Raw genomic sequence first — 19,638 nt, forward strand, 5'->3', positions numbered from 1 at the left:
TTGACTGTCAAGGTGTGGATGATGGGAGAACAACTGTTGAACAGCAGCATCCTGCCATGAGCAGTCATATGAAGACTTTCTAAACACATTCACTTATCTTTTGAAAGGTATGTAACTTTCCAAATCTCCCATTAGAAGTCACAGCCAGAAAGAAAGGCAAGAAGAGAAGCAGTAGTATTTAGTGTCATTCTGCTACCCACTTGTTTTGTGGGTTTTGTGTAGGCAAATTCTTGTGATACTTTTGTTTCTCCTATCAGTGGAATCCCTAAGGATAACTTTCCTTAGCTTGGTTCACAAACTGCTAAGGTAGGTCTCTACGGGTGGTGAACCATGGTTTTCTTGGACTATTTGGATGCATAGGCTTTTCCTAAGTATGTTCTGCATTGTTTTGATAGAGAAGTTTCCATAAAAGAAGAAGAGTCTAAGGGAAGTCCTTAAAAGTATCAGATGGCCTAAGATAAGGGCTGTGCAATTTGGATACTTTCACAGGTTTACTAAGACTAGCATGCTACTCTGTGCTGTTGTGTGTGCCAAGCTAGCAGATAACTCGGATGAAGGCACATAAGGACATCAGATTAGGATGATCAGTCTGAAAAGGTTTCATGCTCTGCAGATGAAATAAGAGGTGGGGCATAACACTGATCTGAGCATTGCTGAATTACAGGCAGTTTAGAGCTGGGTCCAAACTCTGTAGCTCAGGTTCATTTCTTTTGTTCATGTTAAGTCAGGTGCCGTAAAATAAATGCTAGCTACATACAACTCACTTACAATTCTCTTTACCACAGCTTTGCATTAAAAATGATGTCCTTATGCTACTGCAGTAGCACTGTATTTTTCACTTACAGCATGTGGCATGCTCCAGTGATTGGCACTCAGAAATCTGTCCTGTCCTTCAGGCAGAACCAAGTCACAGGCCTTGAGGAGAAAACCAGCTGGGGGAGTTGAAGCTGCCATTGAAATAATCTTGTGGCAACCTTTTGTCTCTCCTCCCAGTAAAAAATAGAAGAGAAAAGAGACACTGGGGGATGAGGCAAGAGGACTGAAAATTAGGTTCTGGTCTTCTTTATGTATGATGGATATACTGGAGATAGCTCCTATCTTAGATGTGTGCTGCATATCATGATGCTACTTGCAAAAAGCCCTAGCGTGTATTTCAGTCACTTTCATTGTCACTACAGCATCTAACACTAAAACTGCATAAAAGCTAGAGCTTCAGCTGAATCAAATACTTAGAAATGCAGTTGCCTATGCTGGTATAAACAGCTCAGCTTGTTTTCCTCCCACCTTTATTTTCCTTAAAAAATACCACAAGGTGCTGGTTTGCATTATGAACTAATGACCCATGCAATTCCACTTAAAGCATGAGGCATTTTAGCATCAGAGCAGTGCAAAATACTTTATACAATATCACATTCTCAGTTTATTAGACCTTAGGGTCTTCTGCTAGCGGAATAGTTCTGTTGTTGTAAATAACAGTATTACTGAATTTTTGCATTCCTGACTTCCACTGGCTTTTTAAGGATTTCTAATATCCTAATCAAGAAAATTGCATTTTTAGAATGTTGTCTTTTTATGTCTGAATGTGTGATAACTATCTTTGGCTAACTCTTATTCTTCCTTGTTCTATTTGAAAAGATGTTGTCTTAGCTCAACTAGAACAAGATTTGCAGTCAAAATAAGGTCTTTCTAAATTCTGTGTAGTTGATTTAGTGATATGTGTATGGCTTAAATAGCACACAGATACCTTATAAATTAGTTGCATCATAAAATTTTATCTTTGATATAGGAATTTAATCTTCCTAATTTTAGTATTCCTGAAACCCCCTAATGATTCTATTTTTAAAACTGTGCTTGATGCTGTGACAGAATGAGAATTCGTAGGCTAATTGACAAGTAAATCCCAGAGTAAGGCTTTTACCTCACTTCTGTGATATCTGATGGGACCTAGATAAACATACCTCTGTGTAATTCAAAAACTCTGAGCTCAGCTTTTAAAACCTATATATACTCTAACAAACAGGGCCTATATATCTTAAATGTGTAATATTTAAAAAGTATCTAAGCACTTATTCCATAACTGGAAATTTTTAAACCATTTTTATTGATTCTGTAATGGATGGATAGATTTAATGGATTGGCTAGTTTAAGATTCTGTAAGTCTCTTACTTTTCCTACTTAGAGCATCCAAAGTAGGTTTGGGTTTTGTGTTTGTATTTTTTTTTTTGTCAAGAGGGTAATATTAACAAAACTAATAGATAGATGAAAGGCTTGGTGAACCCATTGGAATGTATTTTAGTGATTAGAGCCCAGGTCCAGAAATGAAACTGTCATGCTCACTGTAAAGTTTTGCAGAAGTTTTCAGCATTTGTAAAAAAAGAAAAAAAAAAAACAAAACCACCTCTTGTGCGAATCCAAAGCAAACATGTTGGTTAGAGGAAAAATTTCATTAGTCATTTATTTTAATACATTCATATATGCTGGTTTTAGAATCACTGAACTCCCTTATGCATATGCCCAGTTAATATTTAGTTTTGTTAGCTTGTTCTTTTACCTTTGAGTATAAAAACAAGATGATAATAGAACAGGTAACTGGTGCTTGCTTTGAGGTATTTGCTATGTTTTATTAAGTCCAGAGAAAAATCTTAAGACTCAAAGATTTCTTGACTGTGGATTTGAAGAATCATTGAATCTTATAATCCCAGTCTGGTTTGGGTTGGAAGGGACCTTAAAGCTCATCCAGTTCCAATGCCCTACAACACACAAGGACACCTTCCACGAGAGCAGGTTGCTCCATGTCCTGTCCAACCTGGCCTTGAACACTGCCAGGGATGGGGCAGCCACATCTTATCTGGGCAACTTGTGCCAGTGCCTCACCCTCACAGGGAAGAAGCCTCAGAAGAGTTTGATTTACCAAGGAATCTATGACACAAAGTTATGTAGATGTGTTCAATGTGTGGTCTCTTCAGATCTAAACACTTTCTAGAACAACTTTGGATGAAAATCTCATGGAAATAAATCAAATCCCCAGTTGCCATACAGGGTGAGAGACTCTTTTAAATCTTAGGAAGAGTGTTCAAAATCTGGTGGAGAGAACTATAATATCCAAAATTAGAAAGCAGCATCTGCTTGTTTTTCTAAACTCAGAGGAAGACTGGGAAATTCCCTGGAGAATAAAACATTTTATTTGACCTTTTACCAAAAAGGAAAAAAGAATTGTCCAAGCTTCAAATTTTTCATCTAGATTTTTAATTAGTCCTCTCCCATTTCTAAAAATATGGGATCCTGGATCAATCAGCTGCATAGAAAAATGCTGCCATGAATAAAATTCTTACCCAAACCCAAGTTTAGATACATATTTTTTTCCATGGTCTGGGGCATTTGACCACTGGGATTAAATTAAGTCCATTCCTGCTGTTAGCTGTGTTTGATCTCATATACCTCACACTACGTGGCAATGCCTTAAAGCCTAAGGGTGGTGGTCAGCCCCATCTCTAAGCAAACTGAACCTTGGATATATACTTCATAGCCTCAGTGCAGTTGTTTTGATGCCCCTGTGCCAAGCAAGCTGTCAAGCAGAGGAAGTTGGAAAGTGGCCGACCATGTCTCTGCTCCCAGGTGGTATGCAAAATCTGTATTCTGGGTTGTTATTAGACTAATTGAATTCCCCAGTGAAGGCTGAGCAACATGTTTAGTTCACAGTCCGTTTGACAGTAGTTCTCTCCTTTTTTTTTTCATTAACCACATTTAGGCAAAACAACAACTTTCAACTTCCTATATATGTGTCAGTGGGGGCACTTTCACTTTGCAAATGTGAGTCTTAACAGCAGAAAACTATATAAGAAATGACAGTAAATTTGCTTTTATTTTAAAAATGGACCAGTAGGACAATGTTAACCTGAAGAGGAATTTGCAGCCTTTTTCCTATGCCAGAGAGGGCCTCTTCATCAGGAACTGTAGTGATAGGACAAAAGGTAACTCTCCTCTCCACGCTGAACAAACCCAGCTCTCTCAGCATGGCTCCAGAGCAGAGATGCTCCAGCAGAATCTCTCTTCTGGTTTAAAGAGCAAAGAATTCCTGAGGCAGGAGTGAGTTACAATGAGGAAACACTGCAGTGAATGAAACACTACAGTGAAGGAAACACTACAGCAAAAATACTCTTAAGTGGAGGTGAAGTGTAGAAAGGGAAGGCCACAATGTTTGACATACTGGACTTTCAAGATGTGTTACAAAGACTAATTTGCACACTTAGGCAAGTAAGTTCTTCTTTTCTCTGCTGTATAGATCAAGGTATGTTGGCAGAAGAGTTGTTCAATGCTACTGCAAGATTACTGTCATTGGAAGTAGTGAGGATTTTGATTGAGTAAGATTGAAATAAGGACTTCAGGAATTCAGATAACTAGGGGTTAGACAATTCAGGTGCTGAAGACTGGCAGATAGGATATGGTGTCTTGCCCAGGGTGGTTGTGGAGTCTCCTACATTGGAGATATTCAAGGTCCGCCTGGACAAGTTTCTGTGTGATGTACTCTAGGTTACCCTGCTCTTGCAGGGGGGTTGGACTAGATGATCTTTTGAGGTCCCTTCCAACCCTTGGGATTCTGTGATTCTGTGAACATACACTGTCTTTGTGGGTGGCAACAAGAAGCCATGTAGGATGCCCTAAGTCTCTTAAAGAAGGACTATATAACGAAGTTTAGGTGCATCTGGATAGCTCTTATGTACTGGCATGTAGAAGTCTAATACTGAAATCCTTCAGATACTTACTATATGGAATACTTGGACTTTTTGTCATGAAAAGTTGTCAAACGGCATTCATGTACAGAGATTCATGTTTTTTTAATACATGGAAAAAGGAAGATAGCTTGAGAATTTAAATCAGAGCAGGTTTTCTGGACTAAGTAACTTGAAAACACTACCTACTATTATCAGCTGATCAATATACAAGCAGAAGGAGGCTGCAAGTTTTGATTGGGTTACTGCAAAATATCTGAGAGTTTGGTTCCCAGTTATTGGGAAGATAATTGTATTTTTCAGCCTTTAAATCTGTTTTTTACACTTACAGCTTGTATTTTCAGCCTTTAAATCTGTTTTTTACACTTACAGCTTGTCATTTATGGTACATGAACTCAGCATACAACAGTGTACATAGTTGTAAATATGTTGTAATATAGGTATGTTTTCATCTTGTGAATATGGCACAGTGATATTTTATGGAAATATGTCAGTGATAGGGTTTCATCTGGTTTTAAAATGTGTCTGTTTGCTGATGATTTGCTTGAAAAATGGAGATGGTGAATGAACATGAGATTTGTACTCATGACCTTTGTGCAGTTACCATGCTATTATGAGTAGAATAATTTTTTGTTTGGGAGTCCTGCCCTAAGTCACTGTATTATTCTTCCCCGCTACACCGCTCTGGTGAAACACCTGCTGCAAATCCTGCATCCAGCTCTGGGGACAGCAATACAAGAGGGATGTGAAGCCTTTGGAGTGAGTCCAGAGGAGGCCACAGGGATGCTGCGAGGGCTGGAGCAGCTCTGCTCTGGAGCCAGGCTGAGAGAGCTGGGTTTGTTCAGCCTGGAGAAGAGAAGGCTCCTTAACGGGAGACCTTAGAGCAGCTTCCAGTGCCTAAAGGGGCCACAAGAAACCAGGAGAGGGACTTTGAACAAGGGCCTGTAGGGACAGGACAAGGAGGAATGCCTTTAAACTGACAGGGGACATTTAGATTAGATATTGAAAGTTCTTCCTTGAGAGGGTGGTGAAAAGCAGGCACAGGTTTCCCAGAGAAGCTGTATTTGCCCCATCCCTGGCAGTGTTCAAGGCCAGGCTGGACAGGGCTTGAAGCAACCTGGTCTAGTGGAAGGTGTCCTTGTCTGTGGCAGGGGGTTTGAACTGGGTGACCTTAAGGTCCCTTCCAGCCTAAACCAGTCTATGATTCTGTGATTATTTGAATCCCAGGTTTTCCATCAAAGCATAATTTGGAAGAGATTTAAGAGGTTCACAGGCCTTCTGCTGGCCCTTGCCTAATTCAGCATTTGGAGGACAAAGGAGTAAATTGGAATTTACAATAGCAGCTTAGCTGTATTATTTTTTCAGTATGTAGTTAAAGGGACCTATTTTTTATTTGCACATGATTTGTTTTTGGTGGGGAATGAATTCATTCAATTGAAAAAGACAGGAAATACCTGGTAATTTCTATTGTTTTGCACAGTGTTTTCTATAGGCTTTTGTTATTGATTGTTGTGTGTGGTCTGGCTTTGAAATGTTTCAGACCATGAGACTTTTATCATTCCTCTGGGGCTACTATTTCATCTAACAGATTTCACTGATGGGATTTTTTTTTTTTCTGCTAGTCCTGGTAGCAGTTTTCTCTGGCTTTGTAATAAGTGAGTTCATTATTCTTTGAAATATGTGGGTGCTCAGTGGACATTTTCAAATGATTCCCTTCCAAAGTGGAAGACAAAGGGAATTTTAATCAATATACAGGATACATAGCAGGAGAGAAAAAGATTTATCCAGCTGGATATACTTTCTGAGAGAAACATGTTTCTGAAGTTTGCAACATACTTTTCAGTGACACACAGTTATGATAGATATTACTATTGAGGAACTTGGTTATACTTTTCTAGAGACCTAAGCTAGATTGTTATTTCATTGTAAAGGCACTGACAGTGGAATTTCTAAAAAGTAAGATTGAAAAACTCTGAATATGTGAATCTTTCCATCCATCATTTCAACCTCCTTCTTGTGCTACTTTTTGCTGTGTTTGTATACCTTATTTTGGACGTTTGTCACATGTTGCAAAGACCAGTGTTGTACATCTGGGTCCTGGCGGGTTGAGAACTGTGACTAGTAAATCAGTGGGAAGGCAGAGTGATCCTCTTTCTGGCTTGAATGTAATCCTCCCTCCTTTCGTTTCTCTTTCGAAAGTAAGGACAGAAATGATTGAACTTCATGACTCTGTCAAAGGGATACAACTGTTATATTTCTCTGCACGTTGTAGTTTCTTTAGATTTAGAACAATTTATGTGTGTTAGTTTTTGTAGTATTGTTTAAGATCATGACTATTACTGCTTCAAAAGAGCCAGTTATGTGGCATGTGCATTGAGAAACTACAGGTATCAGTAGTTACTTTGAACATCTGAAGGTGGATCCTACTAGCCCTGAGGAATGTAATGTTTGATTCTCCTTCTGCCTCCATTTTATGTGGTGTAGCCTCATTATGCACGATTGCATAACTGATACTCTGTCCACAGCATCCATTTCAAAACTGCTTTGGGTTTAGACTTTTTTCCTTCTTAAGTTTTCTTCACTTGCAGTCATGAATCTAGTATCACATTGCAGTTGTGAATGTTTCATCATCAAATACAATGTTTATTATTCTATAACACAATGACTCTGCAATGGTCTTAAGCAGGGAAAAGTTTCTGACAGCAGTTTATGACTGATCTCTTAAGAAGAGGGATAGTTCTAGCTGTAGTCTGAGACCGTTAAATGGCACATAAGCTTTCTCAGCAAGTGCATTCATATATTTAAGAGGGAAAAAAGAATCTTATAAAAGGTGGAAACAGGGGCAGGCGGCCTGGGAAGAATACAGGGATGTTGTCTGGGAAGCTAGGGACCAGGTCAGGAAATCTAGGCACCAGGTCAGGAAATCTAGGGACCAGGTCAGGAAAGCTAAGGCCCAGATAGGCTCAGAGTCTGGCCAGGCATGTCAAGGGTAACAGGAAGGGCTTCTATAGGTATGTTGCAAGCAAAAGACAGACTAGGGATAATGTGGGCCCTCTCCAGAAGAAAATGGGAGAACTAGCTACCCTGGCTTTGGGGAAGGCTGAGTTTCTCAATGATTTCTTTGCCTCAGTCTTCACCAGCAGGTGAAGGAAGTGGTGGATCAACTTGCTAAGCCACTGTCATATTTGAAGAATCACAGCAGTCAGGTGAAGTTCCCAATGACTGGAAAAAGGGCGATATAACCCCCATTTTCAAGAAGAAAAATGGAAGACCCAGGGAACTAGACCAGTCAGTCTCACCTCTATACCTGGCAGTATCATGGAGGAGATTCTCCTGCAAAGCATGCTAAGGCACATGAAAAACAATGTGGTGGTTAGTGACAGCCATCACGGCTTCACTAAGGTGAAATCCTGCCTGACCACTTTGGTGGCCTTCTGTGATGGGGCTATAGAAATGATGGACAGGGTCAGAGCAGTTGACATCATCTACCTGGGCTTGTGCAAAGTGCTCGACACTGTCCCGCATGACATCCTTGTCTCTATTCTGGAGAGACATAAATTTGGTGGATGGACTAATCGGTGGATAAAGGATTGGCTGGATGGCTGGATGCAGACAGCTGTGGTCAATGGCTCAGTGTTCAGCTGGAGTTGGGCGACAAGTGGTGTCCCTCAGGAGTTAGTGTTGGGACTGATCTTGTTCAACTTCTTTGTCGGCAACATGGACAGTGGGATTGAGGTGCCCTCAGTAAGTTTGCCAATGACACTAAGCTGTGTATTTTGATTGATATGCTGGATGGAAGGGATGCCATCCAGAGGGACTTTGACACACTTGACAGGTGGGCCAATGCCAACCTCATGAAATTCAACAATGCAAAGTGCAAGGTCCTACACCTGGGTCAGGGCAATCCCAGGCACAGCTACAGGTTGGGAAGAGAAGAGATTCAGAGCAGCCCTGCGGAGAAGGACTTGTGGGTGTCAATTGATGAGAAACTGAACATGAGGTGGTAGTGTACACTTGCACCCCAGAAAGCCAACCATATCCTGGGCTGCATCAAAAGGAGCGTGACCAGCAGATACAAGGAGGTGATCCTGCCCCTCTACTCTGCTCTTGTGAGAACTCACTTGGAGTATTGTGTACAGTTCTGGTGTCCTCAACATAAAAAGGACATGGAGCTGTTGGAACAAGTCCAGAGGAGGGCCATGAGGATGATAAGGGGGATGGAGCACCTCCCGTATGAAGACAGGCTGAGAAAATTCGGGTTGTTCAGACTGGACTAGTAGTCTGCATAGAGAGTCATAGCAGCCTACCAGTATCTGAAGGGGGCCTACAAGGGTGCCTGAGAAGGACTCTTCATCAGGGACTGTAGTGATAGAACAAGGGGTAATGGGGTCAAACTTAAACAGGGGAAGTTTAGATTGGATATAAAAAGGAAATTCTTTCCTGTTAGGGTGGTGAGGCACTGGAATGGGTTGCCCAGGGAGGTTGTGAATGCTCCATCCCTGGCAGTGTTCAAGACCAGGTTGGTCGAGGCCTTGGGTAAGTATATTGCTCTGCGTATTGCGCAAAATGAGCTGCTACTTCTTTTTTAATAAAAACTTCAATGAAGGGAATAGTAGAAGCTGGATCACAGCTTAGCTATTTGTCATTCAAGTAGAACATCAGGAGTGCTTAACAAGTGGACAAAGATTTCCATCTTGCTCTCTCCAGATAATGCCTGTTTTTTTCCTGAACCTACACAGTAACATCCCTAATCTCATATGTTTCAGAAGATTAAAAATGCTGCTGGCCTGCCTACTGTTTACTTTAGGTAGCTGAAGCAATCTAGCTTCAGTAACACAGAACTCAGGACCTGCTGAAATCCCCAAAAATCAAAATAAATCTGTGCATGCTGGCATTCATATACTCAAATTCTTTTCCTTTTTGCCAACCCTACCACTAACTGTAGTCTTCAGTGAAAGCATAGCAAAGGTCCTTGCAGGATGCCTTATTTATTAGTCAGATTATGGCAGCTCTTCAGTAGAGCAAATGCCACAGCCAAATGTGATCCCTGCAGGTGCCTCTCTAAGCATTACACATCAAGGCAGCATTTTAAGTATTTGCATCAGATGGAATAAATACCACTAGCCTTTAATATTTGGACAGTGTATCTCCACATATTTCCGTCTGTTTGAATATGGTGCTTGTCCACATGGATAAATGTTAACTCATTACCTTATTCTCATTTGGCAGCTGTGTTAGAAGAGACACCTCGATTTTCTTGCTTCTTCCACGTGAGCCGTCCCATTTATTTCTGTTTGGTAATTCAGAAGTATAAAATATTTTCCTCAGTGAGTCAACTTTACTTTCATAAATTGTCTTCCTCTCTTCCTCTGCAAGGAGAACCGTACCAGATCAGATAACATAATACACTATCCAAGAAAATGAAAAATGTGAATTTCATTAAATCTAATATTGACTTATTTCACACATTCACTTTTCCTCTCATGCTCAGAGCTTCCATGTGCATTGTATACATGCATTCTGCAATCTTTATCACAGAACTAAATATGCAGTTTGAACTTCAAGTGCAGAGTATCATCTATTCCTCAATATTGAACAATTCGTTGCCTCAAAAGCTCATGAAATATATCGAAAACTTGACAAAACAACATGAAAGATGAAAATTCAAAAAAAAAATCAAGACGGTGAGGAAAGTTACACATCAGTTTTTACTTTAAAACTTTGTTTAATCACTTTCTGAAATCTGCACAAAATTGTATATAACATTTCTGCCCATGCCTTCATCTGGCACTTGCAAACACCAGACATATGAAAACTATCTTCTTTGCAACACTACTATAAACCCCCTAGCACCTGCACAGGCTCAGCACAGCTATTTTAGTTACACATTTTTAGAATTAAAGCCGAAACTCCCCCTCATTCCCCAAAACCAGCACACACATTCAACACTTTGTGTCTAGTTTTAAAAGTCCAACATTTATGCTTATGTGGACTCTCTCCTCGTAAAATCACTTGATATCTTCAGAAGTTCAGGTGCACATATTCATAGAATCATAGAACCACAGACTGGTTTGGGTTAGAAGTCACGTTAAAGTTCACCCAGTTCCAAACCCCTGCCATGGGCAGGGACACCTTCCACTAGACCAGGTTGCTCCAAGCCCTGTCCAGCCTGGCCTTGAACGCTGCCAGGCATGGGGCAGCCACAGCTTCCATGGGCACACAACCTCTCCGGACCTTCCTTTTCTTCACATTACCAAAACAATGATGTACTTTCTTACCAAGCACAAGACAGGACTATGATTTTGATCACAGTACAGCAATGACCTGGTCCAAAATTGGAGTAGTTCTTGTCTCTTCTATCTCAACTTACAGGTTGTCACCCTGTTTAGACCATCAGGAAACCTCAAAACCATTAGAGCAAATGCCCATGTTGCCTAGGATAGAAGTGAACCTTGGCAGCTCTTGTCAGAGCTAATACTGATAATAGCTGGTGAATCTGACCAGGGCTAGCACCCACAGAGCTCTCAGGTGTCCATGGGCACCACTGCCAGAATCTCCACCAGTCCAGGACCATTTGATGAGATGCACTAACAGGCCCCATAACATAGTCCCTGTACCTTTAGTTAGTAAAAGGTGTCCCTACCCATGGCAGGGGGGTGGAACTAGATGATTTTGAAGGTCCCTTTCCAAACCAAACTGTTCTATGATTCTAAGATTCTTTGACAAAATACCTTATTTTAGCTGATTTCTTTAGGCACTGCTGCTTTCAGTGTTTAACAAGTAAAGTATGCTCATGACTTAGCTTATTACTGATTTGATTTCTTCCCTGTATCAGCAATCTGACTGGGTGGGAAAATTTTGCAAGTATACATTTGTTTTTATTGGGATCAGACTAACAAACAGCAGTGCGCCAGTGATATCTAATTGCCAGAAGTTTAGATCCTGAGATTAAAGATGAAATACAGAGGTTTAAGCGGGGTTTGTTCCCTTAGGAGATTCCTTTACTCTTGAAAGGCAGACTGGAAAAATACTTTGTCAGTGAATTGATAGAAGATTGGAAAAACTTTTCTCATGTTTATTTTATGTATCAATAATGGCTGATCAGGCCCTCAATGAAAATAGGGAACTATTCAGAAACAGAACTCAGTCTTTCAATGATAGCTTGTGACATCTTTCAGGCCTTTAACAACTCCTTGGATAGCAAGAGCAACTTGTCCTTGCTCAACAACTATTACTACAACAACTACCTTGTTCAACAACTATTACTGCTTCTGACTGTCCTACCAGCCAGGTCCATGGGGCATGGAGCAGCAGGCAGAATTAGGGTACAGCTAGGTGATCATCAAATGAAACCTCAAAATGACAGACTGGATCTAGGAGCTGACAACAGAACAGGACAAGTATGTGCATGGAAGTATGGATTTCCAAACCTATGCTGAATGTTATTAGGGTTTTATTTTCCCACAACAGGCCAAAAAATATGTTAATTATGACCAAAATAAATCACAGCATCACATAATCACACAATCATAAAATCCCAGACTGGTTTGGGTTGGAAGGGACCTTAAAGCTCATCCAGTTCCAACCCTCTGCCATGGGCAGGGACACCTTCCACTAGACCAGCTTGCTCCAAGCCCATCCAACCTGACCTTGAACACTGCCAGGGATGGCGCAGCCACAACTTCTCTGGGCAACCTGTGCCAGTGTCTCACCACCCCCAGAGGGAAGAACTTTTGCCTAAGAGCTCATCTCAATCTCCCCTCTGTCAGTTTAAAGCCATTGCCCCTTGTCCTGTCCCTACATGCCCTTGTCCAAAGCCCTTCTCCAGCTTTCTTGTTGACCCCTTTAGGTACTGGAAGCTGCTTCTCTAGGCTGAACAAAAGAAGACTCCAGGGAGACCGTATAGCAGACTTTCTAGAACCCAAAGGAGACCTACAAGAATTATGCAAAATAATTAGAAAAATAAAAATGCAGGACTTTTTATTTCAAAAAATCCCATTATCAAATATGAAGCAGCTATAGGACAAATCATTCAAATGAACTTCACACCACATGTTCTCAATGAAAAATAAAAGCTCATTTAACAGAGTTTCTTTGGCTTAGTTTCAAAAATCTACTTTGTAGCAGTAAGAAACACTGCAGCATGTTTCTAAAGCGTAACTATATGTAACAGGCATTGAAGTGATTGATATGAAAAGTTTTAATGATGATTTTGGGATTACTACATTGAGCTGTTGATTAATCCCAAGGGTCAGGTCTGTGCTGCAGTCACCTTGACACCCAGAGAGGGCTGGCAGTCTGGGCATAATGTCAAGTCCTCACTCAAAAGAGTCAAGATTCATAGAAAGTAAATTGCACCAGAATAGAACAAACAGATTCTAATGCTCAGACCACAGATGGATCCTCTGAATAATCCCTAAATTCCACATCTCTTGCTACAGCTTCTGGGTTCTACCTCCCTTTTCAGTAAGTACTTTCTTATAACAGCATTTGGAAGCATCAGTACATATGGGCAAGCTCTTCCTCCTACACACTCTTTGTCAAGCCACAGAAATGAAGCAGTATTACACAAGAAACCCTCTTTTAAATTCTTGACAGGTAAAATGGTCACCCACTATTAGACGGTATTTTTACTGACAGCCTTCTTTATAGGAAGAACTGGATTACTAACCGAAAAAGCTTCAATCTTTTGTTCGTGTTATTAGTTAGTAGGACAGGATGGGCTTCCTGTTTTATACAAAGAAGTTACAAGTGTTTTATACTTAGGAATGACAAGACATAAAAGGATATTTACTGTATTTTAAGGTATGTATTAGAAAATTATGCAGACAAACATGCGCAGACTTACAGAGTAAAAACAGGGACTGAGGACCCAGCAACCTTCCTGTGCACATCTGTAGCCTTTGTGCATGGGAAGTGAGGAAAGGTTTCTGGAAGCCATGCACTTTCCTCAGTCAGGTCAACAGAGAGACAAAGGGCATCACCTACTGGCATAATCAGCAACATAATTCATACAGCCAAAAAATTCTGAATAAACATGATACTTCTGCACAAGGCCATGTCTATCTTGGATACCACTGTGTTCATTCTTCCGGGATATAAATCATGTCATCTTTCTCCAAAATATAGGTTCTGAATTCACTAAATAAAATATCACTTTTAGCATCAAAAGACCTGTGACACATAGTTGGGCAGTAATAATTAGATAGTACACAGGAGCTGGCAAACTTATTTTCTGAGGTTATATATTTTCTGGACAGCTGAGCTACTGTCATAGATAAAACCCTGGATAGATTAAAGGAGCTGATAAGAAATCATAGAATCATAGAATAGTTAGGGTTTGGAAAGGACCCTAACACCATCTAGTTCTACCCCCCCTGCTGTGGTGAGAGACACCTCACACTAGACCATGTCGCCCAAGACTGTCCAACCTGGCCTTGAACACTGCCAGGAATGGAGCATTTATCACTTCTGTGGGCAACCTGTTCCAGTGCCTCACCACCCTTACAGTAAAGAATTTCCTCCTTATATCCAATCTAAACTTCCCCTGTTTAAGTTTGACCCCATTACCCCTTGTTCTATCACTACAGTCCCTGATGAAGAGTCCTTCTCAGGCATCCTTGTAGGCCCCCTTCAGATACTGTAGGCTGCTATGACTCTCTATGCAGACTACTGGTCCAGTCTGAACAACCTGAATTTTCTCAGCCTGTCTTCATACGGGAGGTGCTCCATCCCCCTTATCATCCTCATGGCCCTCCTCTGGACTTGTTCCAACAGCTCCATGTCCTTTTTATGTTGAGGACACCAGAACTGTACACAATACTCCAGGTGAGTTCTCACAAGAGCAGAGTAGAGGGGCAGGATCACCGCCGTCTATCTGCTGGTCACGCTCCTTTTGATGCAGCCCAGGATATGGTTGGCTTTCTGGGGTGCAAGTGTACACTACCACCTCATGTTCAGTTTCTCATCAGTTGACACCCACAAGTCCTTCTCCGCAGGGCTGCTCTGAATCTCTTCTCTTCCCAACCTGTAGCTGTGCCTGGGATTGCCCTGACCCAGGTGTAGGACCTTGCACTTTGCATTGTTGAATTTCATGAGGTTGGCATCAGCCCACCTCACAATCGTGTCGAGGTCCCTCTGGATGGCATTCCTTCCCTCCAGGGTATCAACCGAACCACACAACTTGGTGTCATCGGCAAACTTGCTGAGGGTGTGCTCAATCCCACTGTCCATGTCAGCGATGAAGATGTTAAACAAGACCGGTCCCAACACCGTTCCCTGATGGACGCCACTCGTTACTAGTCTCCAGCTGGACATTGAGCCATTGACCACAAGTCTTTGTGTGTGGCCATCCAGCCAGTTCTTTATCCACCGTGTGGTCCATCCATCAAATTGATGTCGCTCCAATTTAGAGACAAGGATGTGTGTGCGACAGTTGTCAAACGCTTTACACAAGTCCAGGTAGATGACATCAACTGCTCTACCGCTGTCCATCAGTTCTGTAGCCCCATCACAGAAGGCCACCAAATTGGTCAGGCAGGATTTCCCCTTAGTGAAGCCATGCTGGCTGTCCCCAAGCACCTTGTTGTTTTTCATGTGCCTTAGCATGCCATCCAGGAGAATCTGCTCCAAGATTTTGCCAGGCACAGAGGTGAGACTGACTGGTCTGTAATTCCCCGGGTCATCCATTTTTCCCTTCTTGAAAATGGGGGTTATATTTCCCTTTTTCCAGTCAGTGGGAACTTCACCTGACTGCCGTGATTTCTCAAATATGATGGCCAGCGGCTTCGCAACTTCATTTGCCAGCTCCTTCAGGACCTGTGGATGGATCTCATCAGGACCCACGGACCTGTACTTAAGTGCCTTCAAGTGGTGGGCCTGCCAGGCCTCATTTTCCTCACTACTAGCATGTGCCTTTGAGAAGGAGTCAAGTAAGGCTTTTAAAACAATCCCATTCTGCCAATTGATTGTATAATAAATAAGAATCTTTTTGCCATTCTTCTCATGAAGAATATGGTTGCCTAATTGGGATAGACTGCCTTAGGGTCTCATACTTTAGCCCCTTTGAATTGTCTTTCTGCCCCATAAAGCAATGGGTAACTTCCTTTATGTGAGGTACATAAGAGTGATTCGTGTCAGCAACTCAGGGGTCCTAGTGATCATTGCACTTTGTGTGGAGATGGAATCCCTTGTGATCATTGTGCTATGTGCAAAGGGTATGATAAGTGTCCCTGTCTATACCACAGTGAAGAGGAAGAAGAAAGAAGGGAATAATTCCCCTGGGTCAGTCGCAGTATTGTGCAAAGAAATGTTTTGTTCATTGTTTAAATTGCATTAATGTCCTTAGAAAGGGGGGGGGGGGGGGGGGTAGGTAACTTAGAGATAGGTCCTGTTACAGAACGTTGTGAAATCTGTGAGCTGAACAAATAAACACATAAGGAGTGGAATTTATGGGGGCTAAGATGGTGGTCAAACTTGTGATAGACATAATATTTCTTCACCCGGAGACAAGACCCAAACAACAGGTGGAGAAGCCCGAGAAAAGAAGACAACAGGGTTGGCTGAAACCCAAGAAGCCCGGGAAACCAAAAAGTATAAGAGACTATCCCCAGAAGTTCCCCTCGTGTGTCTCAGGCGGAGCAGAGACTCCCCGGCACACCCAGCACTGCTTGCTTATTGTCTCTCGATATTAATTATAATAAAAATCAATTAAAACAGATTGGCTAGGTTTTTATAACACTTTATTCTTTATATAATGGAACACCTTAATACTTTGTTGCTATAGAACAAAAAAGTTTCAGGCATGGCTGCACATTTTTGTCACATTAGCGGTTTAAGAAACAAATACAGTTATAGTAGAATACATCAGAAAAGTTACTAGCAGGAGGAAGCTGTAACACAGTAAGTTGGCCACTGGAACCTTTAAGCCTGCCCTTAGGAAAGAGGAAGAAACCCTGCTTTGAAAACAATGATTCTGTTCTAAATGCTGCTTTGTAGGTGTATTACGATTTCTTGTACTGTTGTTCCAATTGATTCAGTCTAATCCTGTGTGTGACTTCAGAGGGTTACCTGTGTCTGTTCTATTTTCAGGAACATTGCATTCAATTTTTTTTTTTAAATTAAGTACACTGTAAAAGATCTGTATATACTAACATAGTATCTTTGACTGTGGTACGGTTTTGTTTCATGAATGTAAGCATTTCCACCTGTCTGTCTACAGCCAGTGATGAACAAGAGCTGGAAAGCTGGTGGCCCTGATGAAAACAATCTCTGATTGTCTGAAAGAGTGACAGTTAGGTTTTCTTTGTTTTTCCTCAAAGTGGGGAAGATGAGCAGAACATGCCTTATTTTTGCTGTATTCATTTACAAAGTACTTGCAATTCTTTGATGATTTTTTTTTTTTCCACTGGTGGGAAAGAAGGATGAGCACATCACCATCCAGGATTTTTTTTTCTCCCCAGTGTTAATTAGTATGTAAAGGTTATGTAGGTGTGGATGAGAATGGTGTCAAATCAATTCATAAAATTATCTAGGAGCATTTCTAATCTATGGAAACACAGCCAGGGATGGAGCAAGCCACAGCTTTTCTGGGCAATCTGTGCCAGTGCCTCACCAACCTCACAGGGTAGAACTTCCTAAGAGCTCATCTCAGTCTCCCCTCTGTCAAGTCAAAGCCATTGCCCCTTGTCCTGTCCCTACAGGCCCTTGTCAAAAGCCCTTCTTCAAATTTCTTGTTGACCCCTTTAGGCACTGGAAGCTGTTCTAAAGTCTCTCTGGAGCCTTCTCCAGGCTGAACAAGCCCAGATCTCTCAGCCCGGCTCTAGAGCAGAGCTGCTCCAGCCCTCGCAGCATCTCAGTGGCCTCCTCTGGACTCACTCCAACAGCTCTACGTCCCACTTGTGCTGGAAACTCCAGAGCTGGACACAGTCTTGTGGTACATTTTAGATAGTTTAGATCTCTTTCAAGGGACTGAAATCAGCCTGAATAAACAGTGGTGCAATGTCCCAGATGAAATATCAAAAATGTAATAATTCTTAGCTTTTTTGTTTTCCATTCTGTTCACCATTAGTAACAAAAGCTTTTCTTTGCCTGCAGCATGTATTATCTCTGTGCCATATGCAGTGAGCTTGCAAAACTGCAAGGTAACTTGTCATATATATTTTATTTCTCCACCTTCCCGCTAAGTTCCTGAAAAAGTTGATGTACAGCTTGAGGTTCTTTCCCGTTGCAGTAGTTGATATGCAGCAATTTTGGCAGCAGTTCTTTGCTTACAGGTAAAATTATTTCCTTTGGGCTACACATTTCAAAGAAAATTCATATGCTTTCTTGGAAAAATGCAGGGGAGAATAGAGAAGATGAAGCAGACTGTACTGCTTTTTTGCTTTGCTTTGGATTACAGAATCATAGAATAGTTAGGGTTGGAAAGGATCTTAAGATTATCTAGTTCCAAACCCCATTTCATTATATTATGAAATTTATACATTAATCTACTTACTTTTTTTTTTTTTCTAATGACAGGTAGACAAGGCTGTATATTTGGAAGATACCGACACAGATGAAGAGACATGCAGTGGTAGGATCCCTCCCCCACTTTCATATTTACTATCATTGTCTGTCTTTGGATGCAAGTGTATGGACTTTGTTTAAAAAACTTTTTTCCTCTGAAAAAGATATTCTTCCTCAGTTCTATTGTTAGAAAATTCCCCAATCAAATGATTTATTTCCTCACTCTAGGAGGTAATGAGATAATAAATTATAAGGAATATTTATTATACTGTGTCTGTCCTGGTGAGCAGGGCTGGGGATTTTTTGTTGTTTTTTGGTTTTGTTTGTTTGGGTTTTTTTTGTCAATTTTTTTGTTTGTTTGTTTTTTGTTTGTGTTTTGGTTTTTTTTTTTCAGAATTGCAAAGCGCTTATTTTTAGCATCATTTCCACATTTTTTCTGCACTTCTTTTTCTGCAGTTGAAATTATTTTGATTACGAAGTTTTCTCCACAAAGTATTGTGGGTGCTAAGAGAGTTCTGTGAAGTGGAAATATTTAATAACAATGTCTCTACCTATTAAAATTATTCCATCCTGGGGTTAATAAATGAGCCTAATTTTGAATTTACAGTGAACTCCTTTAAGAATTCCAATTAGGAGCATTTGGATTTCTGTTCAAGTGTTCTGTATATCTATAATAATTATAACTCTTCCACCTCTAACAAGTAAAGAGAAACCTAGTGTCTGTAGTTGTTTGTCTGCCATAGTTGCTTGTGTGGTTTTTATTACCATCAGCATTGACAACCTTTTAGTGATTAAATTAGTTTTCCTCGTCTATAGTTGTTACTGCACAAAGCAACCAAGCTACACAGATGAAGGGATTTGCTTAAGGTCACTGAAAGAAGCTGGTACAGAACAGGACTTTGGTCCTTACTTATTGCTATTTGATGAGTCTGTCTAATACATTAAAGATTTGTTTAGTCTTTCCTTGCTGTAGGTGCAGTCAGAGGGCTTAGAGATTTTTAAGCCCTCTAAACTTCTAGTTGATTTAATATTTGGAGTTTGACTGTAACTTGCAAGGAAATAATAAATCAGCATGTCAGGTTTACAGCAAATATTTTCTCCAACGTGGGTATCTCAGGAAGGAAGAAGTAAGGTAGAAGTCTTGTATCAGGTACAAAGATTTCTTTTGAGTGCTGTGTTCAAATGTATCCATTTTTCCCTTTGTAGGACATTGTTTTGTGTTTATGCTTTAATTTCTGATAATATCTATATTTTCCCAGGGCTTACTAGTGGAAGAATAAACCTACAGTTCACTTCTATCATAATGAAATGAGAATTCAATCTGTCTAGTTCATGGAAGTAGAGTTAGATAGCTCTAGTTCAAAACAGGCCAAAAATTGGATGATGAGAAATAAACCCCACA

At 40.8% G+C, this 19,638-nt stretch overlaps 1 protein-coding gene across 1 annotated transcript in view; it reads left to right on the forward strand.

Annotated features, from left to right (window-relative positions):
- IFTAP (intraflagellar transport associated protein) overlaps window positions 1–19,638 on the forward strand; it is a gene marked incomplete at its 5' end in the record, with an annotated part of 40,934 nt that continues 21,296 nt past the window's right edge. Inside the window, 3 exon segments of the mRNA XM_062632768.1 lie at window positions 1–46; window positions 17,826–17,872; window positions 18,249–18,303. Of these exon segments, the coding sequence (XP_062488752.1) occupies window positions 1–46; window positions 17,826–17,872; window positions 18,249–18,303 (148 nt within the window).

Source organism: Pezoporus occidentalis, unplaced genomic scaffold (assembly GCF_034315485.1).
Source record: "Pezoporus occidentalis ecotype Australia unplaced genomic scaffold, CSIRO_AGI_Poc_V1 ctg398, whole genome shotgun sequence".
Lineage (NCBI taxonomy): Eukaryota > Metazoa > Chordata > Aves > Psittaciformes > Psittacidae > Pezoporus > Pezoporus occidentalis.